This window comes from Mustelus asterias (assembly GCF_964213995.1).
Source record: "Mustelus asterias chromosome X unlocalized genomic scaffold, sMusAst1.hap1.1 SUPER_X_unloc_7, whole genome shotgun sequence".
In the NCBI taxonomy this organism is placed as follows: domain Eukaryota; kingdom Metazoa; phylum Chordata; class Chondrichthyes; order Carcharhiniformes; family Triakidae; genus Mustelus; species Mustelus asterias.
In genome coordinates this window covers 134,158-161,710 of record NW_027595352.1, presented here as the reverse complement: position 1 = coordinate 161,710, position 27,553 = coordinate 134,158, and the positions used below count along the sequence as shown (strand labels likewise).

At 48.0% G+C, this 27,553-nt stretch overlaps 1 protein-coding gene across 1 annotated transcript in view; it reads left to right on the top strand.

Moving 5' to 3' along the window:
• The window catches only part of LOC144491337 (cysteine sulfinic acid decarboxylase-like), a gene marked incomplete at both ends in the record, with an annotated part of 168,548 nt that overhangs the window by 9,959 nt on the left and 131,036 nt on the right, over positions 1 to 27,553 (top strand). The window contains 4 exons of the mRNA XM_078209005.1: positions 3,547 to 3,637; positions 10,646 to 10,752; positions 11,479 to 11,594; positions 22,765 to 22,844. Coding sequence (XP_078065131.1) covers positions 3,547 to 3,637; positions 10,646 to 10,752; positions 11,479 to 11,594; positions 22,765 to 22,844 — 394 coding nt within the window. The remainder of the gene's footprint in view (positions 1 to 3,546; positions 3,638 to 10,645; positions 10,753 to 11,478; positions 11,595 to 22,764; positions 22,845 to 27,553) is intronic.

Sequence of the window (27,553 nt, the reverse complement as noted above, 5' to 3'; positions counted from 1 at the left end):
CGCCCCCATCCTTCCAAACTCCATACTGAACATGATACCAAATTAAACTCATCCCTTCTGCCTGCCCTTGCACCATATCCCTCTATTCCTCGTGTTTCATGTGTTTATCTAAAGCCCCTTAAACACCTATTGTATCTGCCTCCACCACCAGCCCTGGCAGCATGTTCCAGACACTTACCACTCTGTTTAAAGCCCCTCACATGTCCTTTGAATTTTCCCCCTTTCACCTTCAGTGCTTGCCCCCTAGTATTAGACATTTCAACTCTGGAGAAAAGATTCTGTCCGTCAACCCTATCTATGCCTCTCATCATTTTATAGACTTCTATCAGGTCTCCCCTCAACCGCTCCAGAGGAAACAACCCTAGTTTGTCCAGCCTCTCCTTATAGCTCATACCCTCTAATCTAGGCAGCATCCTGGAAACCTCTTCTGCACCCTCTCCAAAGCTTCCATATCCTTCCTGTAATGTTGCGACCAGAATTGAACACAATACTCTTTAAGTAAAGACATTCCCACCCATCACCAGATTAGCAAGTCCTTTTTTTCTCTTGTCTTTCTGTCGATCCCAGTTATCCAGTGTCCAATGAATCTCTTTATTGGCTGGTTCTCGCTGGGGATTTTGCGTGCCTCTAAGGAGATGACCTGGTTGTTGGGGATGGGGAACATCTTGTCAATGATGCTCAGTCCATCATGAGGGGTTGAGCAGGCTTGATGGACCAGTTCATCTGTCTCTGCGACAAATGGTTTTGCATTGGCTGTGCCTACCACAGAATCCTCGAATGGTGCGGCGCACAAGGAGACCATTCGGCCCATCTCTTTTGTAGCACTTAGCTGTGACAGAATAGTGGGACATGTTCAAGAAGCAGATGGGGAGCATACAGGGCCAACAAAAAAGGGTGTGAGCAGCAAATCCGAGATATTGAGGGATAATCAGCATTGGATAAAGAGAAAAAGGGAGGCTTATGGCAGACATTGAGGGCTCAAGACAGCCGCATCCCTATAGGAGTATAGAATGCGCAAGAGGGAACTCCAAAGGAAATTTGGAGACCAAAAAAGGGACTTGAAAGCATACTGGCAGGTAGAATAAAGGAAAATCTGAAGTTGTTTTACAAGTACTTTAAGGGTAAAAGGATAACTAGGGCCATTCAGGAGCATAGTGGTAATTTGTATGGGGAGCTAGAGGTAGGGTTCTATTTGAATATTTTGTGTTGGTGTTTACTAGTGAGAGAGAGACAATATAGGTACAGAAATCGGAGAGAAGGACTGTGATACAATTAAAGAAATTAACGTAGACAGAGGAGGTCTGGCAGGCTAAAAGTAGATAAATCTCCAGGGCCAGGTGAAATGCATCCCAGGCTGTTGAGTGAGGCAAGGGAGGAAATAGCAGGGATGCTGGCAATAATTTTCAGTTCCTCTCTGGCTGCTGCTAAATGATCATACTGCTTATCCCACACCCAGCGCTGGGTAAGCAGACATTTCCTCCAATGTATCGGGAAGACTCAAGCCATTGTCTTTGGTCCCCACTCAAAACTAAGTTCCCTCGCCTTGCTACCTTTCTTGAGACTGAGCCAAATTATTCACAACCTCGTACGTGACCTCAAGATGAACTCTCAATCACCTATCCATGCCACCACTAAGATCGCCCGCACCCAGCTTTGTACCATTGCCTAACTCTAACTCTGACCTGTCTCAACTCTTCTTGCTTCGAGAAAAAGTGAGGGGGCATGGGATCCAAGGGGCTGCTGCCCGGTGGATCCAGAACTGGCTTGCCCAAAGGAGGCAGAGAGTGGGTATAGATGGGTCTTTTTCTAAATGGAGGTCGGTCACCAGTGGTGTGCCCCAGGGATCTGTTCTGGGACCCTTGCTGTTTGTCATTTTCATAAATGACCTGGATGAGGAAGTGGAGGGATGGGTTGGTAAGTTTGCCGACGGCACGAAGGTTGGTGGGGTTGTGGATAGTCTGGAGGGATGTCAGAAGTTACAGAGGGACATAGATGGGATGCAAGACTGGGCGGACAAGTGGCAGATGGACTTCAACCCAGATAAATGCATCGTGATCCATTTTGGTAGGTCAAATGGGATGAAGGAGTACAATATAAAGGGAAAGACTCTTAGTACGGTAGAGGATCAGAAGGACCTTGGGGTCTGGGTCCATAGGACTCTAAAATCAGCCCCGCAGGTGGAGGAGGTGGTTAAGAAGGCGTATGGTGTGCTGGCCTTTATCAATCGAGGGATTGAGTTTAGGAGTCCGGGGATAATGATGCAGCTATATAAGACCCTCGTCAGACCCCACTTGGAGTACTGTGCTCAGTTCTGGTCGCCTCATTACAGGAAGGATGTGGAAAAGATTTCCCAGGGTGGAAATGGCTGCTACGAGAGGACACAGGTTTAAGGTGCTGGGGGGTAGGTACAGGGGAGATGTTAGGGGTAAGTTTTTCACACAGAGGGTGGTGGGCGAGTGGAATCGGCTGCCGTCAGTGGTGGTGGAGGCAAACTCAGTAGGGTCTTTTAAGAGACTCCTGGATGAGTACATGGGACTTAATAGGATGGAGGGTTATAGGTAGGCCGAGAATGTAGGGATGTGTTCGGCACAACTTGTGGGGCCGAAGGGCCTGTTTGTGCTGTACTTTTTCTATGTTTCTATGTTCTAACTCATCTGCTGAAACCCACATCCACACCTTTCTTACCTCGATTTTATCTGGACCATAGAGCAGATGCATGGATCTGTTGTCAGGCCCTTGTTTGTACCTAGATAAATATTAGATCAGAAGATATAGAAGCAGAAATAGGTCATTCAGCCCATCGAATCTGCTCCGCCATTCAGTCATGGCTAATGGGTTTCTCAATCTCATGCTCCCACCTTTTCCCCGTAATCTTTGATCCCCCTACCAATGAAGACCCTATCAATCTCTGTTTTAAATACACTCAATGACCTGGCCTCCTCTGTGCCAATGAATTCCACAGATTTACCACCCTCTGGCTGAAGCAATTCCTCCTCATCTCAGTTCTAAGGGATCGTCTCTTTACTCTGAGGCTGTGCCCTCGGATCCTAATCTTTCCTACTCATGGAAACATCCTCTCCATGTCCACTCTATCCAGGCCTCGCAGTATCCTGTAAGTTTCAATGAGACTCCGTTTCCCCCGCGCCCCCCCCCCGCGCCCCCCCCCCCCCCCCCCCCCCACCCCTCATCCTTCTTAACTCCATCGAGTACAGACCCACAATCCTCAACCGTTCCTCATACGTCAAGCTCTTCATTCCTGGCATCATTCTCGTGAACCTCCTCTGGACCCTCTCCATATTGTTGATAATAAATCCTTCATAACTTGAAGTCACAGCAAGCCACCTTACAAATTCGTAGCGGAAGCGAGAGAGGGGGTGATGGGGTCGGGTTGGGTCAGGGGTTAGGCGTTGGGGCGGTGCTGGTTCCACAGTTTGGGGCTGAGTTAGCTGAGGTATTGATCAGTTTGGTTGTGTGGCCTGTGGATTTAACTGAAAGGCCTGTTTCCTCGGATTGGCTGAGATGTGTCTTTGTTTTCATTTTCCTCAGTTCACCCTCGATTTTACAACCAGCTGTTTGCGGGACTGGACTATCATTCCTTGGTTGGACGTTATATCACGGAAAGCCTGAACACAAGCCAGTGAGCAGCATTTACTGATGGTCCAATCCAGGGATTTGCAGTGGGTATTGTGGATAGCGCCATTGAATAGAAATTGGAAAATACAAAACCTCTTTTCTTCTAATTTCCCTGTGTTAATTTCTCTTTTATCTCCGCCTTCCTCCAGCATCATCCGGATGAGCTGTCTCCAGGTTTGAGCCATTTGTTTGGATCGGCACGGTGGCACAGTGGTTAGCACTCGCAGCGCCAGGGACCCAGGTTCAATTCCAGCCGTGGGTCACTGTCTGTGTGGAGTCTGCACATTCTCCCTGTGTCTGCATGGGTTTCCTCCGGGCGCTCCGGTTTCCTCCCACAGTCCAAAGATGTGCGGGTTAGGCTGATTGGCCATGCTAAATTGCCCCTTAGTGTCAGGGGGACAAATGGGGTAAATATCAGGGGTTATGAGAATAGGGTTTGGGTGGGATTGTGGTTGGTGCAGACTCAATGGGCCAAATGGCCTCCTCCTGCCCTGTAGGGATTCTATGATTACTGAGCTGCCCATTGACTTGCCAAGCAATTTGGATTCTGTTGCTCTTCCTATAGGGCTGACACAGGTGGAGGTCATATCTCCCCATTGCCTCGGCGTGAAGCTATTGTGACATATTAGATTCATCTCAAATATTGTGTGCTAGTTATGGGCTCAGTTGGTAGCTCTTGCATTTGGGTTCCAATCCTACTCCAGGCTTAAGCCTACAAATATGTGGGGGGAGGGGTGGGCTGGGGGGTGGGAGGGGCGCATGTGGGAGGACATCCAGGGGCCAAGGGGGTGTTACTTTGGACGAACAGGAGACCTAACCCCAGTGTCCAGGCTGATATTGATTCTGCAACAAATATCTCAAGAAAACGATTATCTGGACGCGATCAAATTTCTGATGTGGAGGTGCTGGCGTTGGATTGGGGTGGGCACAGTAAGAAGTCTCAAACACCAGGTTAAAGTCCAACAGGTTTATAAGACCATAAGACATAGGAGCAGAATTAGGCCAGTCGGCCCATCGAGTCTGCTCCGCCATTCAATCATGGCTGATATTTTTCTCACCCCCATTCTCCTGCCTTTTCCCCATAACCCCTGATCCCCTGATTAATCAAGAACCAATCTACCTCTGTCTTAAAGACACTCAATGACCTGGCCTCCACAGCCTTCTATGGCAAAGAGTTCCACAGATCCACCACTCTCTGGCTGAAGAAATTCCTCCTCCATCTCTGTTTTAAAGGATCGTCCCTTCAGCCTGAGGTTGTGCCCTCTGGTTCTAGTTTTTCCTACTCGTGGAAACATCCTCTTCACGTCCACTCTATCCAGGCCTCGCAGTATCCTGTACGTTTCAATAAGATCCCCCCTCATCCTTTGAAACTCCAACGAGTACAGACCCAGAGTCCTCAACCGTTCCTCATACAGCAAGCTCTTCATTCCAGGGATCATTCTTGTGAACCTCCTCTGGACCCTTTCCAAGGCCAGCACATCCTTCCTTAGATACAGTGTCCAAGACTGCTCACAATACTCCAAATGGGGTCTGACCAGAGCCTTATACAGCCTCAGAAGTACATCCCTGCTCTTGTATTCTAGCCCTCTCGACATGAATGCTAACATTGCATTTGCCTTCCTAACTGCCGACTGAACCTGCACGTTAACCTTCAGAGAATCTTGAACAATGACTCCCAAGTCTCTTTGTGTTTCTGATTTCCTAAGCATTTCCCCATTTAGAAAATAGTTTATTCCTCCTTCCAAAGTGTATAATCTCACACTTTTCCACATTGTATTCCATTTACCCCTTCTTTGCCCACTCTCCTAACCTGTCCAACTCCTTCTGCAGCCCCCCTGCTTCCTCAATACTACCTGTCCCTCTACATATCTTGGTATCATCTGCAAACTTAGCAACAGTGCTTTCAGTTCCTTCCTCCAAATCGTTAATGTATATTGGTGAAAAGTTGTGGTCCCAGCACTGACCCCTGAGGCACACCACTAGTCACCGGCTGCCAACCTGAGAAAGACCCCTTTATCCCCACTGCCTGCCTTCTGCCAGTCAGCCAATCCTCTATCCATGCCAGGATTTTACCCTTAACACCATGGGCACTTATTTAACAGCCTCCTATGCGGCACCTTGTCAAAGGCCTTCTGGAAATCTAAATTATGTCCACTGGTTCTCCTTTATCTAACTTCCTTGTTACCTCCTCGGAGAACTCTAACAGATTTGTCAGACATGACCGCCCCTTGACGAAGCCGTGCTGACTCAGTCCTATTTTATCATGCACTTCCAAGTACTCTGCGATCTCATCTTTAATAATGGACTCTAAAATCTTGCCAATGACCGAAGTCCGGCTAACCGGCCTATAATTTCCCACCTGCTGCCTCCCTCCCTCCCTTAAATAGCGGTGTTACATTAGCTACTTTCCTGTCCTCTGGGATCCTCCCTGCCTCCAGTGAATCCTGAAAGATCACCACCAATGCCTCCACAATTTCCTTGGCTATCTATTTTAGAACCCTGGAGTGTAGTCCATCCGGTTCAGGTGATTTATCCACCTTCAGAACTTTCAGTTTCCCCAGAACCTTCTCCTTAGCGATGGCCACTGCACTCACCTGTGCCCCCTGACTCTCCTGGAGCTCTGGCGTCCCACTGGTGTCTTCCACTGTGAAGACTGATGCAAAGTAGCTATTCAGTTCCTCTGCCATTGCTTTGTTTCCTATTATTACTTCTCCAGCCTCATTTTCCAGTGGTCCAATGTCTATTTTTGCCTCTCTCTTACCTTTTATATATTGAAAAAAACTTTTCCTATCTTCTTTTATATTACTAGCTAGCTTACACTCACATTTCATCTTCTCCCCCTTATTACCTTTAGTTGTCCTCTGCTCGCTTTTAAAGGCTTCGCAATCCTCTGGCTTCCCACTAATCTTTGCCACTTTGTATGTTTTTTCTTTTGCTTTTATGCTGTCCTTGACTTCCCTCATCAGCCATGGATGCCTCGTTTCAGCATGTTTCCTCCTCCTTGGGATGAATTTCTGTTGTGCCTCCCAAATAACCCCCAAAAACTCCTGCCATTGCTGTTCCACTGTCTTCCCTGCTAAGGTCCCTTTCCAATCAACTCTGGCCAACTCCTCCCTCATGTCTTTGTAGTTACCTTTATTTAATTGTAATACCGTTACATCTGATTCCAGCTTCTCCCTCTCAAACTGCAGGGTAAATTCTATCACATTGTGCTCACTGCTCCCTAAGGGTTCCTTCACCTTGAGTTCTCTAATCAAGTTATTTGCTATCATGAGCTTTCGGAGCACTGCTCCTTCATCAGGTTAATGGAGAGTTGGGTTCACAAACACGGCATATATAGACAAAGGCACGATTGCAAGATAATGATTGGAATATGAGTCTTTACAGGTAACCAAGTCTTTCCAGGTGCAGACAATGCAAATGAAGAGAGGGATAATCACAGGTTAAAGAGGTGTGAATAGTCTCAAGCCAGGACAGTTAGTAGGATTTTGCAAGCCCAGGCCAGATGGTGGGGGTTACAGAGAGTGTGACATGAACCCAAGATCCCTGTTGAGGCCATCCTCGTGTGTGCGGAACTTGGCTATCAGTTTCTGCTCAGCAATTCTGCGTTGTTGTGTGTCTTGAAGGCCGCCTTGGAGAACGCTTACCCGAAGATCAGAGGCTGAATGTCCTTGACTGCTGATGTGTTCCCCGACAGGAAGGGAACACTCCTGCCTGGTGATTGTTGAGCGGTGTCCATTCATCCGTTGAAGACCTGTAAAGTCTTGATTACCTGCAAAGACTCGCATTCCAACCATTATCTTGCGATTGTGTCTCTGTCTATATATGCCGTGTTTGTGAGCCACCTCTCCACTCACCTGATGAGGGAGCAGTGCTCCAAAATCTCATGATTCCAAATAAACCTATTGGATTTTAACCTGGTGTTGTGAGACTTCTTACTGTATCAGATTTCTGTCAGTGGAAGTTTGCTGAGTGCAAAGTGGCTGCTACATTACAAATGGTGACGACACTTGCAAAAGTGCTCTGTGGGATTTAATCTTTGAGCTGTGCGGTGGCTGTGGACAGGGCTGTATAGGTACAAGCCTCTCTGTCTGTCTTATTGCCATCTATCCGTTGCCATGCAGCCACTGAAATAACCGTTATCGACCTTATTGAATTAAGTAAATAAGATGGTGAAAGCTTTACAGGAGGTATCGGTGCCAATCTCCACATTGCAGTGATTCCTTCGGGGATCTTTCTGAAAAAGCACCAGATATCATTGAAGCTATGATCGCGAGCGATACACACACACACGGTTAGTGGGGAGGGTTTGGCTTTGCTGTGTTGTGTTGGCCTCTGTCTTGGGTTCAGTGACAGTGCAGAGATTCCACATGCATTTGCTCATTAGTTGTCAATAGTGTTTGAAGTCTTGTGGAGGAACTGCAGAATGAGATTGAGAATGTGGATACGAGTTTTTTTGCTCTGACTATCACAGCTGCTTTGGTGTTCTCCTGGGCCAGTATGGAGTACGCAACAGCAAATCTGTACCCGGCTGCTGATGCATAAGGCTCTCTGCTGTACCGAGTTACTACTGGGCAGCTCTGTGTACTCATGTTAACCCCCTCAAAGGGGCACTCAGTCAGACCCTGCCACCTCTTTATGTTTGCCCGGCAGCCATAGCCACCACCATCTCTCTCCCCCGACCCCACGTAGTTTCTGCTGTACTTTGCTCTCTGCCTTGACTCTTCTCCAGTAAAGGCATCCTGTAGCTCTTTGATTCCAGCCTCTGGGACACAGCAAGTCCTGATCTGCCTGATGTGTCCCGCATCCACTCTCCATTACACAGGGGGACTCATTGGGTTGATATTTTTTTACTGTTCGTGGTAACCAGTCATCAGCGTTTGCAAATCAGACGCAGGAAAAAGAGGATCAAACACTCCCAGGACAGGTGCAGCACGGGGTTAGATACAGAGTAAAGCTCCCTCTACACTGTCCCCCATCAAACACTCCCAGGACAGGTACAGCACGGGGTTAGATACAGAGTAAAGCTCCCTCTACACTGTCCCCCATCAAACACTCCCAGGACAGGTACAGCACGGGGTTAGATACAGAGTAAAGCTCCCTCTACACTGTCCCCATCAAACACTCCCAGGACAGGTACAGCACGGGGTTAGATACAGAGTAAAGCTCCCTCTACACTGTCCCCATCAAACACTCCCAGGACAGGTACAGCACGGTGTCAAATACAGAGTAAAGCTCCCTCTGCACTGTCCCCCATCAAACACTCCCAGGACAGGTACAGCACGGGGTTAGATACAGAGTAAAGCTCCCTCTACACTGTCCCCATCAAACACCCCCAGGACAGGTACAGCATTGGGTTAGATACAGAGTAAAGCTCCATCTACACTGTCCCCCATCAAACACTCCCAGGACAGGTACAGCACGGGGTCAGATACAGAGTAAAGCTCCCTCTACACTGTCCCCATCAAACACTCCCAGGACAGGTACAGCATTGGGTTAGATACAGAGTAAAGCTCCCTCTACACTGTCCCCATCAAACACTCCCAGGACAGGTACAGCATGGGGTTAGATACAGAGTAAAGCTACCTCTACACTGTCCCCATCAAACACTCCCAGGACAGGTACAGCACGGGGTTAGATACAGAGTAAAGCTCCCTCTACACTGCCCCCCATCAAACACTCCCAGGACAGGTATAGCACGGGGTTAGATACAGAGTAAAGCTCCCTCTACACTGTCCCCATCAAACACTCCCAGGACAGGTACAGCACGGGGTTAGATACAGAGTAAAGCTCCCTCTTCACTGTCCCCATCAAACACTCCCAGGACAGGTACAGCATGGGGTTAGATACAGAGTAAAGCTACCTCTACACTGTCCCCATCAAACACTCCCAGGACAGGTACAGCACGGGGTTAGATACAGAGTAAAGCTCCCTCCACACTGTCCCCAACAAACACTCCCAGGACAGGTACAGCACGGGGTTAGATACAGAGTAAAGCTCCCTCTACACTGTCCCCCATCAAACACTCCCAGGACAGGTACAGCACGGGGTTAGATACAGAGTAAAGCTCCCTCTATACTGTCCCCCATCAAACACTCCCAGGACAGGTACAGCATTGAGTTAGATACAGAGTAAAGCTTCCTCTACACTGTCCCCCATCAAACACTCCCAGGACAGGTACAGCACGGGGTTAGATACAGAGTAAAGCTCCCTCTACACTGTCCCCCATCAAACACTCCCAGGACAGGTACAGCATTGGGTTAGATACAGAGTAAAGCTCCCTCTACACTGTCCCCCATCAAACACTCCCAGGACAGGTACAGCACGGAGTTAGATACAGAGTAAAGCTCCCTCTACACTGTCCCCCATCAAACACTCCCAGGACAGGTACAGCACGGGGTTAGATACAGAATAAAGCTCCCTCTACACTGTCCCCCATCAAACACTCCCAGGACAGGTGCAGCATGGGGTTAGATACAGAGTAAAGCTCCCTCTACACTGTCCCCATCAAACACTCCCAGGACAGGTACAGCAGGGGGTTAGATACAGAGTAAAGCTCCCTCTACACTGTCCCCATCAAACACTCCCAGGACAGGTACAGCATTGGGTTAGATACAGAGTAAAGCTCCCTCTTTGTTGTACTGCCAGTTTTTGTTCTCCGAAATTCAGAGAAATACTTTTGAATCTCAAGTCAGTGCAATGTTAGCTGCTCTCAGGGTGTTTCTGCCCGTAAGGAATTGCTGCTTGTTTGAAGTGGTGCGGGTTTGATGCATTCTTACCCTGGCTTTTGTTGTGGCTGATATGGAAGCATTATGGGTTGCTTTGTGTTCTGAGCTGGCTTGTGTGATTGTCCTGTACCGGGCAGTATTGAAGCTGAAGCTTTGGTACAAATGTTGGATTTATTTGTCGTATGCTAATTCCCTTTCTCCACCCCCCCCCCTTTCTGCTCCTCTCCTTCCCTTTCTGCCGCTGCTCTCATGCCAACCGCCCCTGGATGCTGTCTCTCTCACAGATACACCTACGAGATTGCGCCAGTCTTTGTGCTGATGGAGGAGGTGGTGCTGAAGAAGCTTTCCACACTGATCGGATGGCAGTATGGCGATGGAATTTTCTGCCCAGGTTGGTGGCGTGGCTTCGGCCCAATCTGTTTTTAAACCCCTAAGCTCATCTCAATTGCCCGCATTTGGCCCATATCCCTCTGTACCCATCGTACCCATGTAACTGTCTAAACGCTTTTTAAAAGATAAAATTGTACCCGCCTCTACTACTGCCTCTGGCAGCTCGTTCCAGACACTCACCACCCTCTGTGTGAAAGAATTGCCCCCTCTGGACCCTTTTGTATCTCTCCCCTCTCACCTTAAACCTATGCCCTCTAGTTTTTGACTCCCCTACCTTTGGGAAAAGATATTGACTATCTAGCTGATCTATGCCCCTCATTATTTTATAGACCTCTGTAAGATTACCCCTATTGGGCAGCACGGTGACACAATGGTTAGCGCTGCTGCCTCACAGCGCCAGGGACCTGGGTTCGATTCCCGGCTTGGGTCACTGTCTGTGCAGTGTCTGCACGTTCTCCCCGTGTCTGCATGGGTTTCCTCCGGGTGCTCCGGTTTCCTCCCACAGTCCAAAGATGTGCAGGTTAGGTGGATTGGTCATGCTAATTTGCCCCTTGGTGTCCGTTCCTCACCTCAATCCCTTGACAGGGCCGTGCCCTACCCTCCCGAGGGAGAGTGCCGATTTGTGTTCTGTAAAACTGTATATATTTGCTTTCTAGCCTCTGAGTGTGGGAGGCGACTGCCAGGAGCTGCCGTGCTGTTTGTTAATCAGCTTCATTTCTCCCTCCAGGCGGCTCGATGTCCAATATGTACGCCATGAACGTGGCCCGGTACAAACTCTTCCCCTGGGTTAAGCAGCGAGGCCTGTGGGACATGCCAAGACTAGCAGTCTTCACCTCTGAGGAGGTGAGTTCCTTGGGGATGCTTCGCTGTCCAATCCGCTTTGAATCAGCAATGGCTTTATTTTTGGAGATTAAATTTCCAGTGAGGTGTGTATGACTGCGCCCAACAATGTAATCATTTAAGGATCGCCCTTTGTTCCTGGGCACCGCCTTTGTTTTTGGTGGTGAGATGGGCGTAGTTTGGCCTTGGCAAGATGTTCGGCAATGGTGGATTTGAACCCCAGGGTGAGGATTTTCAAACTGAAATCTTGCCGGTCTCTGAAAGTCACCGAGCACACAGGGTCCCTGAGGTACCATCCAACTTTCACGCCGAACATTCACCCACTTCCCCACACGATTCCTTTCTTACTTTCATGAGAATCAGGTCAGTGCTCTCTTAACCCTCCCCTCATTGTCTCTCTTCCCCCCCCCCCCCCCCCCCAACCTCGATAAATACCTCAAGGGGAAGAGTGGGGCCCATTAGAGACGAAGGGGGCAATCTGTTGTATGTGTGAAGCCGCAGGATGTTGGAAGGGCGATAAATAAATAATTCTCTTTGGTCTGCACCCAGGAAAAGGAGAACGCCGGTACAGAATTCAGCAAAAGGGGCTGTCAGGACCTTAAGCAGTTTGAGATTGGAAACGAGGAGGTATTGGAGGCTCTGACAGGCTTAAAAATGGACAAATTCCCCCAGATGAATTGTATCCCAGGCTGTTCTGGGAGGTGAGGAAATTAAGGGGTTCTGACACACATTTTTAATTCCTCTCTGGCCACGGGGGAAGAAGTAACAAGATAGGGAGTATTTAATGAATGGCAGGACACTGGGAAGCTCAGAGAAACAGAGGGATCTTGGGGTATTTATTCACAGATCCCTGAAGGTGGCAGAGCAGGTGAGTAGGGTAGTTAAGGAGGCACATGGGACACTTGCTTTTACCAGTGGGGGTGTAGAGTACAAGTGCAGGGAGGTAATGTTGGAGTTATACAGAGTGTTGGTGAGGCCACAGCTGGAGCACTGTGTGCAGTTCTGGTCACCTCACTATAGAAAGAGGAGGTACAGAGAAGATTCACCAGGATGCTGCCTGGGATGGAGCATTTGAGCTATAAGGAGAGACTGGATATTCATTCATGGGACATGGGCGTCGCTGGCTGGCCAGCATTTATTGCCGATCCCTAGTTGCGTTTGGAGGGCAGTTAAGAGTCAACCACATTGCTGTGACTCTGGAGTCACATGTAGGCCAGACCGGGTAAGGATGGCAGATTTCCTTCCCTAAAGGCTTGGATTGTTTTCTCTGGAGCAGAGAAGGCTGAGGGGGGGGACATGACTGAGGTCTATAAGATTATGAGGGGTATGGTCAGGATGGATAAGGAGCAACTGTTCCCCTTGGTTGAGGAATCAGCCATGAGGGGTAAAGTTTTATAGTCTTAAATTGGTGCCCTTTATCCTGAGACTGTGCCCTCTGATCCTAGACTCTCCCATGAGGGAAAACATCCTCTCAGCATTTAACCTGACAAACCCCTTAAGAATCCTCTATGTTTCAATGAGATCACCTCTCATTCTTCTAAATTCCAATGAGTAGAGTCCCGACCTCTCTGACCTTTCCTCACAAGATTATCCCTCCATACTGGGGATCATCCTAGTGAACCTTCTCTGAACTGACTTCAATGAAATAATATCTTTCCTTAAGTAAGGGGACCAGAACTGCTCACAGTGCTCCAGACGTGGTCCCAGCAGTACCTTGTACAGTTGCAGCAAGACCTCCTTACTCTTATACTCCACCCGGCCCTCCCCAGGTCCGCTCGTGTCCCCCACCCTTCGGCCTCTGGGGAGGGGCCTACACAGGCGGGAATAGGCCCGGCCCCAACTTTCCAGAGGGAATCACGCTGATGCAGTCTGCAGTGCTCAGAGCGTTGGAGATTCGCTCTGGTAAGTACGCTTAAAAAAAAACCCAACAGGAATTACTCCCATTTTCCCGCACTTTGGGAACTTGGATTTTTTTTGGGAGAATCCCAGCCCACATTTTTCCACAATATACTCCAACTTTTTGCCCATTTACTTAACCTATCAGTATCTCCTTGTTAACTATTTGTATCCCTCTCACAACTTGCCTTTCCAACTATTTTTGTGTCACCTGTAAATTTGCTTGCAGTACATTTGCTTCTTTTCTCCAAGTCATTAATAGATATTGTAAACCGTTGTGGTCCCAGCATTGATCCCTGTGGAATCCCACTGCTTACAGGCTGTCACAATGAAAAAGAATCCCTTATCCCCACTTACTGTTTCCTGCCCATTAGCCAATTCTCTGTCCATGCCAATATACTACCTCCAACAACCTGGGCTCCTGTCTTATGACTTGATTTGATTTCATTGTCATGTGCATTGGGAGACAGTGAAAAGTATTGTTTCTTGTGCGCTATACAGACAAGGCATACCGTTCATAGAGCACATAGGGGAGAAGGAAACGAGAGAGTGCAGAATGTAGTGTTAGTCATAGCTAGGGTGTAGAGATAGATCAGCTTAATATATGGTAGGACCATTCAAAGGTCTGATGGCAGCAGGGAAGAAGCTGTTCTTGAGTTCGTATATATTTTCAGACTTCTGTATCTTTTTCCCAGCGGAAGGGAGTATGTCCGGGGTGCTTGGGGTCCTTGATTATGCCGGCTGCTTTTCCAAGGCAGTGGGAAGTGTGAACGGAGTCAATGGATGGGAGGCTGGTTTGCGTGATGGATTGGGCTACATTCACGACCTTTTGTAGTTCCTTGCGGTCTTGGACAGAGCAGGAGCCCATACCAAGCTGTGATACAACCAGAAAGAATGCTTTCTATGGTGCATCTGTCAAAGGTGAGAGTCGTAGCTGACATGCCAAATTTTCTGTCTTCTGAGAAAATAGAGGCGTTGGTGGGCTTTCTTAACGATAGCATTGGTGTGAAGAGACTAGGACAGGTTGGTGATCTGGACACTTAAAATCTTGAAGCTCTCGACCCTTTCCACTTCGTCCCCATTGATGTAGACAGGGGCATGTTCTCCTTTACGCTTACTGAAGTCGATGACAATCTCTTCCATTTTATTGACATTGAGGGAGAGATTATTGTTGCTGCACCAGTTCACCAGACTCTCTATCTCATTCCTGTACTCTGTGTTGTCATTGTTTGAGATCCAACCCACGACGGTGGTGTTGTCAGCAAACTTGAAAATTGAGTTGGAGGGGAATTTGGCCGCACAGTCATAGGTGTATAAGGAGTATAGTAGGGGGCTGAGAACACAGCCTTGTGGGGCACCGTTATTGAGGATGATCGTGGAGGAGGTGTTGTTGCCTAACCTTACTGATTGTGGTCTATGAGTTAGGAAGTTCAGGATCCAGTCGCAGAGGGAGGAGCCGAGGCCCAGGCCACAGAATTTGGGGATGAGTTTCGTGGGAATAATGGTGTTGAAGATTGAGCTGTAGTCAATAAATAGGAGTCAGACATCGGTGTTCTTGTTGTCTAGGTGTTCCAGGGTTGAGTGCAGGGCCAGGAAAATGGCATCTGCTGTGGACCTGTTGCGGCAGTAGGCAAACTACTGGATCCAGGTAGTCCGGGAGGCTGGAATTGATTCGTGCCATGACGAGCCTTTTGAAGCACTTCATAATGATGGATGTCAGAGCCAGTGGGCGATAGTCATTGTGGCATGCTGCCTGGCTTTTCTTTGGTTCACGCCTTCTGAAAGTCCAAATGCAACACATCTACTGGTTTCCCCTCTATCCGAGACTTGCTCGAAAAGCTCTAATAAACTAGTCAGGCACCATTTCCCCTTCATGAAGCCATGCTGACTCTGCTTGAGTAGATTCTGATTTTCCACATCTCTGCAGTTTTCACTGTGCCGTTATCTAATTAACTTTGGAAAGCTCTGAGTGAACCTGTATCCCCACCCTATAAAGCAGTGCATTTGAATCTTAACCATTCATTGCATAATGCCAAGCACCTTTTAAATCTGTTTTCTGCTTATCAGCCCCGCCATTGGAAACAGTGTGCCTTATTTTACTGAAACATCTTTATCAACTCTCTCCTTAACCTTTTCTGCTCCAGAGAGAACAATCACAGCTTCTCCGGTCTGTGCACATAACTGTAATCCCTCAACCCGGGTACAAGTAGAGTCAGAGGTTTACAGCATGGAAACAGGCCCTTTGGCCCAACTTGTCCATGCCACTCTTTTCTTTAACCATTAAGCTAGTCCCACTTGCCCACATTTGGCCCATATCCCTCTATACCCATCTTACCCATGTAACTATCTAAATGCTTTTTAAAAGACAAAATTGTACCCGCCTCTACTACTACCTCTGGCAGCTTGTTCCAGACACTCACCACCCTCTGTGTGAAAAAATTGCCCCTCTGGACCCTTTTGTATCTCTCCGCCCTGCCCCCTCACCTCCGCCCGCCCCCCCCTCCCTCCCTCCTCCCCCCCTCCCTCCCTCCTCCCCCCCTCCCTCCCTCCCTCTCCCCCCCACCTTAAACCTATGCCCTCTAGTTTAAACTCCCCTTCCTTTGGGAAAAGATATTGACTATCTAGCTGATCTGTGCCCCTCATTATTTTATAGACCTCGATAAGATCACCCCTCAGCCTTCTACACTCCAGGGGAAAAAGTCCCAGTCTATCCAGCCGCTCCTTATAACTCAAACCATCAAGTCCTGGTAGCATCCTCGTAAATCTTTTCTGGACTGTTTCTAGTTTAATAATATTGTTCCACAGGAGCAGGCTGAGGAGTAAAAAAAAATGCCAGGCAAGATGTTGGAATGCTCCTCTTGCAGGATGTGGGAGATCAGGGAGACATCCGGTACCCCTGACGACAGCACCTGCAAAAGATGCATTCAGCTGCAGCTGCTAGCAAAGCGTGTTAGGGAACTGGAGAAGGAGCTTGATGACCTCCATCTAATTTGGGAGAATGAGAAGTATATAGACAGTAGCTTTAGGGAGATAGTTACACCTAAGCAGCAGAGCACAGGAAATTGGGTTACTGTAAGGAGAGGAAATGGCAGTGTGAAAGGACAGACAGAGCAGGGTTCCCCTGTGGCCATACCCCTCCACAACAGGTATACTGAATTGGATACTGTTGTGGGAGATGCTTTACCTGGGACAAGCTGTGACAGCCGGAACTCTAATACTGAATCTGGTTCTACAGCGCAAAAGAGTGGGAGGAAGAAGAGGAGAGCAGTAGTGATAGGGGACTCAATGGTCAGAGGTACGGACCGGAGGTTCTGTGGTCGGGACAGAGACTCCCGCATGGTTTGTTGCCTCCCAGGTGCCAAGGTCAGCGATGTCTCTGATTGCGTGCACAGCGTTCTAAAGTGGGAAGGTGATCAGCCAGATGTCGTGGTACACGTCGGTACCAATGACGTGGGAAGGAAGAGTGAGGAGGTCCTAAAGAGTGAGTACAAAGAGCTTGGAAGGAAGTTAAAAAGCAGGATCCCGAGGGTAGTAATCTCAGGATTGCTACCTGAGCCACATGCCAGTGAGGGCAGGAGTAGGATGCTTGGGCGGATGAACACGTGGTTGAGGAACTGGCGCAGGGGGCAGAGTTTCCAATTCTTGGATCATTGGGACCTCTTCTGGGGCAGGTGGGACCTGTACAAGAGAGACGGGTAACACCTAAACTACAAGGGGAACAATATACTTGCAGGGAGGTTTGCTAGTGTTATTGGGGAGCGTTTAAACTAGATTTGCAGAGGGATGGGAACCAGAGTGCCAGAGCAGATAGTGGAGCAGGGGTAAAAAGACAGGTTAGTTCAAGCAAAATCACAAATGGAAGGGTAGAGTGTGGTGGAAATAACCTTTTGAGGTGTGTCTATTTCAATGCCAGGAGTATTGTGGGGAAGGCAGATGAGCTGAAGGCGTGGATAGACACATGGAAATATGACATTATAGCCATTAGTGAAACTTGGCTACAGGAGGGGCAGGACTGGCAGCTCAATGTTCCAGGGTTCCAATGTTTCAGGCGGGATAGAGGCAGAGGGATAAAAGGTGGGGAGGTGACATTGTTGGTCAGGGAAAATGTTACAGCGGTACTCAGGCAGGATAGATTAGGGAGCTTGTCTACAGAGGCCCTATGGGTGGAGCTGAGAAACAGGAAAGGTATGACCACATTAATGGGGTTGTATTATAGACCACCCAATAGTCAGCGAGAATTGGAGGAGCAAATCAGCGGAGAGATAGCTGACAACTGCAAGAAACACAAAGTTGTGATAGTAGGGGATTTTAATTTTCCACATATAGATTGGGACTCGCATACTGTTAAAGGTTTAGATGGGGTAGAGTTTGTAAAATGTGTTCAGGAGAATTTTCTACATCAATATATAGAGGTGCCAACTAGAGAGGATGCGATATTGGATCTCCTATTGGGAAATGAGTTAGGGCAGGTGATGGATGTGAGTGTGAGGGAACACTTTGGATCCAATGATCATAATGCCATTAGTTTCAACCTGATCATGGATAAGGATAGGTCTGGTCCTCAGGTTGAAGTTCTGAACTGGAAAAAGGCCAAATTTGATGAAATGAGAAGGGATCTGGGAAGTGTGGATTGGCACAGGCTGTTCTCTGGTAAGGATGTAAATAGAAAGTGGGAGGCCTTCAAAGGAGAAATTTTGAGAGTGCAGAGTTTGTATGTTCCTGTCAGGATTAAAGGCAAAGTAAATAGGAATAAGGAACCTTGGTTCTTGAGGGAGATTGTAACACTGATTAAGAGGAAGAGAGAGTTGTATGAAATGTACAGGCAGCAAGGAACACATCAGATGCTCGAGGAGTATAAAAAGTGCAAGAAGCTACTTGAGGGAAATCAGGAGGGCTAAAAGAAGACATGAGGTTGCTTTGGCAGACAGAGTGAAGGAAAATCCAAAGAGCTTCTATAGGTATGTTAGGAGCAAAAGGATAGTGAGGGATAAAATTGGTCCTCTTGAAGACCAGAGTGGTAGACTGTGTTTGGAACCAAAAGAGATGGGGGAGATACTAAATGGTTTTTTTGCATCCGTATTTACTGAGGAAACGGGCATGGTGTCTACGGAAATAGGGCAAACAGGTAGGGAGGTCATGGAACCTTTACAGATTAAAGGGGAGGAGGTGCTCGCTGTCTTGAGGCAAATCAGAGTGGATAAATCCCCAGGACCGGACAGGGTATTCCCACGGACCTTGAGGGAAGCTAGTGTTGAACCTGGCAGACATATTTAAAATGTCAGTATTCACGGGGGAGGTGCCGGATGATTGTTCCGTTGTTTAAAAAAGGTTCCAAAAGAAATCCGGGAAATTATAGGCCAGTACATTTGACGTCGGTGGTGGGCAAGTTATTGGAAGGTGTGATAAGGGATAGGATCTACAAATATTTGGATAGACAGGGACTTATTAGGGAGAGTCAACATGGCTTTGTGCGTGGTAGGTCATGTTTGACCAATCTATTGGAGTTTTTGAGGAGGTTACCAGGAAAGTGGATGAAGGGAAGGCGGTGGATGTTGTCTACCTGGATTTCAGCAAGGCCTTTGACAAGGTCCCTCATGGGATGTTAGTTAGGAAGGTTCAGTCGCTAGGTATACATGGGGAGGTAGTAAATTGGATTAGACACTGGCTCAATGGAAGAACAGTAAGAAGTCTCACAACACCAGGTTAAAGTCCAACAGGTTTATTTGGTAGCAAATACCATAAGCTTTCGGAGCGCTACCCCTTCGTCAGATGGAGTGGTTATCTGTTCTCAAACAGTGCAAACAGACACAGAAATCAAATTACAGAATACTGATTAGAATGCAAATCTCTACAGCCAGCCAGGTCTTAAATGTACAGACAATGTGGGTGGAGGGAGCATTCAACACAGGTTAAAGAGATGTGTATTGTCTCCAGACAGAACAGCCAATGAAATTCTGCAAGCCAAGGAGGCAAGCTGTGGGGGTTACTGATAATGTGACATAAATCCAACATCCCAGTTTAGGCCGTCCTCATGTGTGCGGAACTTGGCTATCAGTTTCTGCTCAGCGACTCTGCGCTGTCGTGTGTCGTGAAGGCCGCCTTGGAGAACGCTTACCTGAAGATCCAAGGCTGAATGCCCGTGACTGCTGAAGTGCTCCCCCACAGGAAGAGAACAGTCTTGCCTGGTGATTGTCGAGCGGTGTTCATTCATCCGTTGTCGTAGCGTCTGCATAGTTTCCCCAATGTACCATGCCTCGGGACATCCTTTCTTGCAGCGTATCAGGTAGAAAATGTTGGCCGAGTTGCAAGAGTATGTGCCGTGTACCTGGTAGATGGTGTTCTCACGTGAGATGATGGCATCCGTGTCGATGATCCGGCATGTCTTGCAGAGGTTGCTGTGGCAGGGTTGTGTGGTGTCGTGGTCACTGTTCTCCTGAAGGCTGGGTAGTTTGCTGCGGACAATGGTCTGTTTGAGGTTGTGCGGTTGTTTGAAGGCAAGAAGTGGGGGTGTGGGGATGGCCTTGGCGAGATGTTCGTCTTCATCAATGACATGTTGAAGGCTCCGGAGGAGATGCCGTAGCTTCTCCGCTCCGGGGAAGTACTGGACGACGAAGGGTACTCTGTCCACCGTGTCCCGTGTTTGTCTTCTGAGGAGGTCGGTGCGGTTTTTCGCTGTGGCGCCTGTTGGACTTTAACCTGGTAAATAAACCTGTTGGACTTTAACCTGGTGTTTGCACTGTTTGAGAACAGATAACCACTCCATCTGACGAAGGGGCAGCGCTCCGAAAGCTTATGGTATTTGCTACCAAATACACCTGTTGGACTTTAACCTGGTGTTGTGAGACTTCTTACTGTGCTTACCCCAGTCCAACGCCGGCATCTCCACATCAATGGAAGAAGCCAGAGAGGAGTTGTGGAGGATTGCTTCTCTGAGTGGAGGCCTGTGACTCGTGGTGTGCCGCAGGGATCGGTGTTGGGTCCATTATTGTTTGTCATCTATATCAATGATCTGGATGATAATGTGGTAAATTGGATCAGCAGGTTTGCTGATGATACAAAGATTGGAGGTGTAGTGGATAGTGAGGAAGGTTTTCAAAGCTTGCAGAGGGATTTGGACCAACTAGAAAAATGGGCTGAAAAATGGCAAATGGAATTTAACGCAGACAAGTGTGAGATATTGCACTTTGGAAGGACAAACCAAAGTAGAATGTACAGGGTAAATGGTAGGACTCTGAAGAGTGCAGTTGAACAGAGGTATCTGGGAATACAGGTACAGAATTCCCTAAAAGTGACGTCACAGGTGGATAGGGTCGTAAAGAGTGCCTTTGGTACATTGGCCTTTATAAATCGGAGTATCGAGTATAAAAGTTGGAGTGTTATGGTGAGGTTATACAAGGCATCGGTGAGGCCGAATTTGGAGTATTGTGTACAGTTTTGGTCACCTAGTTACAGGAAGGATGTAAATAAGGTTGAAAGAGTGCAGAGAAGGTTCACAAGGATGTTGCCGGGACTTGAGAAGCTGAGTGACAGAGAGAGATTGAATAGGTTGGGACTTTATTCATTGGAGCGTAGAAGATTAAGGGGAGATTTGATAGAGGTGTATAAGATTTTGATGGGTATAGATAGAGTGAATGCAAGCAGGCTTTTTCCGCTGAGGCTTGGGGAGAAAAAAACCAGAGGGCATGGGTTAAGGGTGAAAGGAGAAAAGTTTAAAGGGAATATTAGGGGGGGGGGGGGGTGGGCTTCTTCACGCAGAGAGTGGTGGGAGTGTGGAATGAGCTGCCGGATAAAGTGGTAAATGCGGGGTCACTTTTTAACATTTAAGAAAAACTTGGACGGGTTCATGGATGAAAGGGATGTGGAGGGATATGGTCCAAGTACAGGTCAGTGGGACTAGGCAAAAAATGGTTCGGCACAGACAAGAAGGGCCAAAAGGCCTGTTTCTGAGCTGTAATTTTCTATGGTTCTATATCCTTTCTATAATAGGGTGACCAGAACTGTACACAAATCTCCTCTATCCCATCTCCAAATCCTTTCACACCCTTTCGAAAACATGGTGTCCAGAACAGGGGACACATTCCACTGAGGCTGAAGCCAGTGTTTCGGTAGTTTTGACATAACCGCCTGACTTTTGTACTCTGTGTGCCCCATTCCAAGTAGTTCAGAATTGAGTAGTGATCTGAGCATTGTAGAGCAGCATTGTATACACTCTTCAGTCTGAGGGGGGGAAAAAAACAGCCATCTCTCTATTCTATCCCTTGAAGTATGGATAGAAAATTCTCGTTGCTTTGAATTTGCAACAAGCCGAATGTGCGATGCTTTATCAAATGTCCTTTGAAAGCCCATCAACATACGTCACTGCACCATCCTCATCCACCCTCTGTGGCTTCATAGGAAACTCTATCGCACCCAGCAGATGTAATTTGCGATGGTCAAATCTATTGCTGCTTTTCCTTTATTTCTCCACGCTTGTCCAAGTGGCTGTTAATTTTTCTCGGAGATGATTGTTTCTTAAAGATTCTCCAACACTGGTGTGAAGGTGAGTGGTGTCTAAGTGCCGGGCTGACCTCACTCCTCTCCAAGCAGCTACCTAACTGAACAGGATTGGAAGATTCTCACCAGAGCCTTGGCAATTTCTCCTCCTGCTTCCCACAGCAACCTTGGATGTATCTCCTCCAGATTGCAGGATTTATCCACATTAAACCCATCCGGTCTTTCTAGTACCTCCTCTTTATTCCATTTGGCCCATTGAGCCTGCACTGACCAGAATCCCACTCAGGCCCTGTCCCCATAAATACACGTATTTACCCTGCTAATCCCCCTGACACTAAGGGACAATTTAGCATAGCCAATCCACCGAACCTGCATGTCTTTCGGACTGTGGGAGCACCCAGAGGAAACTCACACAGGCATTGGGCGAATGTGCAAACTCCACACAATGTCCCAAGCCAGGAATTGAACCCGGGTGCCTGGCACTGTGATGCAGCAGTACTAATCACTGTGCCACCATGCTGCCCATCTCTTTATCTATTTCTCTTATGTCCCACATCACAGCTGCCTCTTTGTTTAGCATAGCTTTGACAATGACCGATACCAAGTCATCATTTTAATACCTCAGTCATTGCCATCTTCCTCGACCAAGGGATCTATAGTCCCGAATCTGCCTCAACCACCCTCTGATAGCCTTTTGACAGTTAATATACCTTTAGAAAGCTTTATATGCCATTGTGCTTAGTGCTGCGAAAGATAGCTAAGTGTATTCTTTGCTACTCCACAGTGCCATTATTCCATCAGCAAGGGAGCTGCGTTCCAGGGTCTGGGCACAGACAGTGTGTATGTGGTCAAAGCAGATGAAAGGTGAGTCCCACGTGTGCGAGCACGGATATGGTGTCGGCTTCTAACTGAGATTCTTAACGGGGGGGGGCACGGGAACTGCAGGTATTCCGATGCTTCAAACCTCTCCGCCACAGTATTGGAACAAGAGCTTGCACCTTTCACAGAATGATCTGTGCCCAAGCCCAATGGTCGAGAGTTTCAAGTTTCTAGGTGTCCAGATCACCAACAACCTGTCCTGGTCCCCTCATGCTGACACTTTAGTTAAGAAAGCTCACCAACGCCTCTACTTTCTCAGACGACAAAGGAAATTTGGCATGTCAGCTACGACTCTCACCAACTTTTACAGATGCACCATAGAAAGCATTCTTTCTGGTTGTATCACAGCTTGGTATGGCTCCTGCTCTGCCCAAGACCGCAAGGAACTACAAAGGGTCGTGAATGTAGCCCAATCCATCACGCAAACCAGCCTCCCATCTATTAACTCTGTCTCCGCATCCCGCTGCCTTGGCAAAGCAGCCAGTATAATTAAGGACCCCACGCACCCCGGACATTCTCTTCCACCTTCTTCCTTCGGGAAAAAGATACAAAAGTCTGAGGTCACGTACCAATCAAGAACAGCTTCTTCCCTGCTGCTGTCAGACTTTTGAGTGGACTTACCATGCATTAAGTTGATCTTTCACTACACCTTGGCTATGACTGTAACACTACACTCTGCACCCTCTCCTTTCCTTCTCCCCTATATACTCTATGAACGGTATGCTTTGTCTGTATAACATGCAAGAAACAATGCTTTTCGATGAATCCCAATACATGTGACAATAATAAATCATAACTGGGGTCGAGGAGATGTTAATAAGAACATAAGAGCTCGAAGCAGGAGTAGGCCATCTGGCCCCTCGAGCCTGCTCCACCATTCAATAAGATTATGGCTGATCTTTTTGTGGACTCAGCTCCACTTACCCTCCTGCTCACCAATCTGCTGTCCTGATCTGGTCTGGCCTACATGTGACTCCAAAGCTACAGCAATGTGGTTGACTCTTAAATGGCCCTCGCAAATTTCCTTCCCTGAAGGACATTCGTGAACCAGATGTGTTTTTCCAACAATCGACAATGGTTTCATGGTCATCAGTAGATTCTTAATTCCAGATATTTTTTATTGAATTCAAATTAATGAACTGAGCTACCAACTGGGTCCCAGAACTTTGCATGGGTCTCTGGATTACTATTACAGTGACAATGCCATCACCTCCCCAGTTTTGGTAAGAACCTCCCAGGATTTTGGTTGCCAAAATGTGTAAATTGGACAGGGGAGGTGGTGAAGAGAGGAGGATGATCGACAGTTAAAGATCTGGGGGATAACAAATTAGAGGAGATGGTATCTCTTTGACCAAGTTGTGAAGTCACTTCTCACAACTGAGAGACTGAGTAGACTGGGGCTATACTCATTGGAATTCAAAAGAATCTTCTAGAAACATATAAGATTATGAAGGGAATAGATAAGATAGAAGCAGGGAAGTTGTTTCCACTGGTGTGTGAAACTAGAACTAGGGGGCATGGCCTCAAAATAAGGAGAAGCAGATTTAGGACTGAGTTGAGGAGGAACTTCTTCACACAAAGGGTTGTGAATCTGTGGAATTCCCTGCCCAGTGAAGCAGTTGAGGCTAACTCATTGAATGTTTTTAAGGCAAGGATAGATACATTTTTGAACAGTAAAGGAATTAAGGGTTATGGTGAGCGGGCGGGTAGGTGGAGCTGAGTCCACAAAAAGATCAGCCATGATCTTACTGAATGGCAGAAAAGGCTCGAGGGGCCAGATGGCCTACTCCTAGTTCTTATGTTCTTATTAACATGGTCCCCAGAAGGGTAGGGGGTTTTAGTTCAGTCAGGCAGCATGGTCAGTACAGGCTTGAGAGGGCCGAAGGGCCTGTTCTTGTGCTGCAATTTTCTCTGTTCTTTGTTATCTCCTTGGCTCCAGTGCGATTACACAACCGTGATTTGATTTGATTTATTATTGTCACGTGTATTAGTACACAGTGAAACGTATTGTTTCTTGCGCGCTATACAGACAAAGCATACCGTTCATAGAGTGTAGGGGAGATGGAAAGGAGAGGGTGCAGAATGTAGTGTTACAGTCATAGTTAGGGTGTAGAGAAACATCGGCTTAATATAAGGTAGGACCATTCAAAAGTCTGACAGCAGCAGGGAAGAAGCTGTTCTTGAGTCGGTTGGTACGTGTCCTCAGACTTTTGTATCTTTTTCCCGGTGGAAGAGAGAATGTCCAGGGTGCGTGGGGTCCTTGATTATGCCGGCTGCTTTCCCGAGGCAGAAGGAAGTGTAGACAGAGTCAATGGATGGGAGGCTGGTTTGTGTGATGGACTGGACTTTGTTCACAAGCCTTTTAGTTTCTTGCGGTCTTGGGCAGAGCAGGAGCCCATACGAAGCTGTGATACAACCAGAAAGAATGCTTTCTATGGTGCATCTGTAAAAGTTGGAGAGAGTCGCAGCTGACATGCCAAATTTCCTTAGTCTTCTGAGAAAGTAGAGGTATTGGTGGGCTTTCTTCACTATACTGTCGACATGGGGGGACCAGGACAGGTTGTTTTGAGTGATTTCAGTTTCGGAAACTGCCTCACCACCTCGCTGTGCCATCTTTTAAAGATTTGTGTAATGGGTACTAAGCTCTCCATGTTCCAACTACAGTTTTCAAAATGGTACTGTGAAAGAACATAGAACAGTACAGCACAGAACAGGTCCTTCGGCCCACAATGTTGTGCCGAGCTTTATCTGAAACCAAGATCAAGCTATCCCACTCCCTATCATCCTGGTGTGCTCCATGTGCCTATCCAATAACCGCTTAAATGTTCCTAAAGTGTCTGACTCCACTATCACTGCAGGCAGTCCATTCCACACCCCAACCACTCTCTGCGTAAAGAACCTACCTCTGATATCCTTCCTGTATCTCCCACCACGAACCCAATAGTTATGCCCCCTTGTAACAGCTCCATCCACCCGAGGAAATAGTCTTTGAATGTTCACTCTATCTATCCCCTTCATCATTTTATAAACCTCTATTAAGTCTCCCCTCAGCCTCCTCCGCTCCAGAGAGAACAGCCCGAGCTCCCTCAACCTTTCCTCATAAGACCTACCCTCCAAACCAGGCAGCATCCTGGTAAATCTCCTCTGCACTCTTTCCAGTGCTTCCACATCCTTCTTATAGTGAGGTGACCAGAACTGCACACAATATTCCAAATGTGGTCTCACCAAGGTCCTGTGCAGTTGCAGCATAACCCCACAGCTCTTAAACTCCAACCCCCTGTTAATAAAAGCTAACACACTATAGGCCTTCTTCACAGCTCTATCCACTTGAGTGGCAACCTTTAGAGATCTGTGGATATGGACCCCAAGATCTCTCTGTTCCTCCACAGTCTTCAGAACCCGACCTTTGACCCTGTAATCCACATTTAAATTAGCCCTACCAAAATGAATCACCTCACATTTATCAGGGTTAAACTCCATTTGCCATTTTTCAGCCCAGTTTTGCATCCTATCAATGTCTCTTTGCAGCCTACAACAGCCCTCCACCTCATCCACTACTCCACCAATCTTGGTGTCATCAGCAAATTTACTGATCCACCCTTCAGCCCCCTCCTCTAAGTCATTAATAAAAATCACAAAGAGCAGAGGACCAAGCACTGATCCCTGTGGCACTCCGCTAGCAACCTGCCTCCAATCCGAAAATTTTCCATCCACCACCACCCTCTGTCTTCGGTCAGACAGCCAGTTACCTATCCAATCGGCCAACTTTCCCTCTATCCCACACCTCCTCACTTTCATCATAAGTAGGGGGAGACAACCACCAGAGGTAGGAGGTGGCTGCCATTCACCCAGAGCAGGGACGCAGGAGAAGGAGGGAGCAGAGACCCCGGCAGTTCCGTGTACGAGTGTCATTTGAACAGATGTTGGACACTGTGTGCTGCCGACGTCTCCGACTCCGAAAGGAGACAGTGCAACACCTGTTGCAGGACCTGGCACCTAGAGGCAGGGGGGCACCCACTCAGTGCCTGTCAAATTGACAGCTGCTCTGGACTTTTATACGACTGGCTCCTTCCAGACCCCTAGCGGAGATGTCTGTGGCATCTCCCAGTCAGCTGTGCACACCTGTGTCAAGCAGGTCACAGAAGCCCTGTATGCCCGGGTTGGGCAGTACATCAAATTTAACCTGGACCTGGCCCATCAGAATCGTAAAAGCCATCTCGTTGCTCTGAAGGGCAGGGGGTAAGAGAGAGATGGAGAAGAACACATGGAGAGGTTAAAGAACGCTGCTTTCCCCTAGCACATCCACAGTCACTGTCCATACCCCCCCATTCCTCCAGCCACATGCTCCGCACAATCACAGCCCCCCCATTCCCCCAGCCACATGCTCCCCACAATCACAGCCCCCCCAATTTCCCCAGCCACATGCTCCGCAGAATCACAGCCCCCCATTCCCCCAGCCACATGCTCCCCACAATCACAGCCCCCCCATTCCCCCAGCCACATGCTCCGCACAATCACAGCCCTCCCATTCCCCCAGCCACATGCTCCCCACAATCACAGCCCCCCCAATTTCCCCAGCCACATGCTCCGCAGAATCACAGCCCCCCATTCCCCCAGCCACATGCTCCCCACAATCACAGCCCCCCCCATTCCCCCAGCCACATGCTCCCCACAATCACAGCCCCCCCATTCCC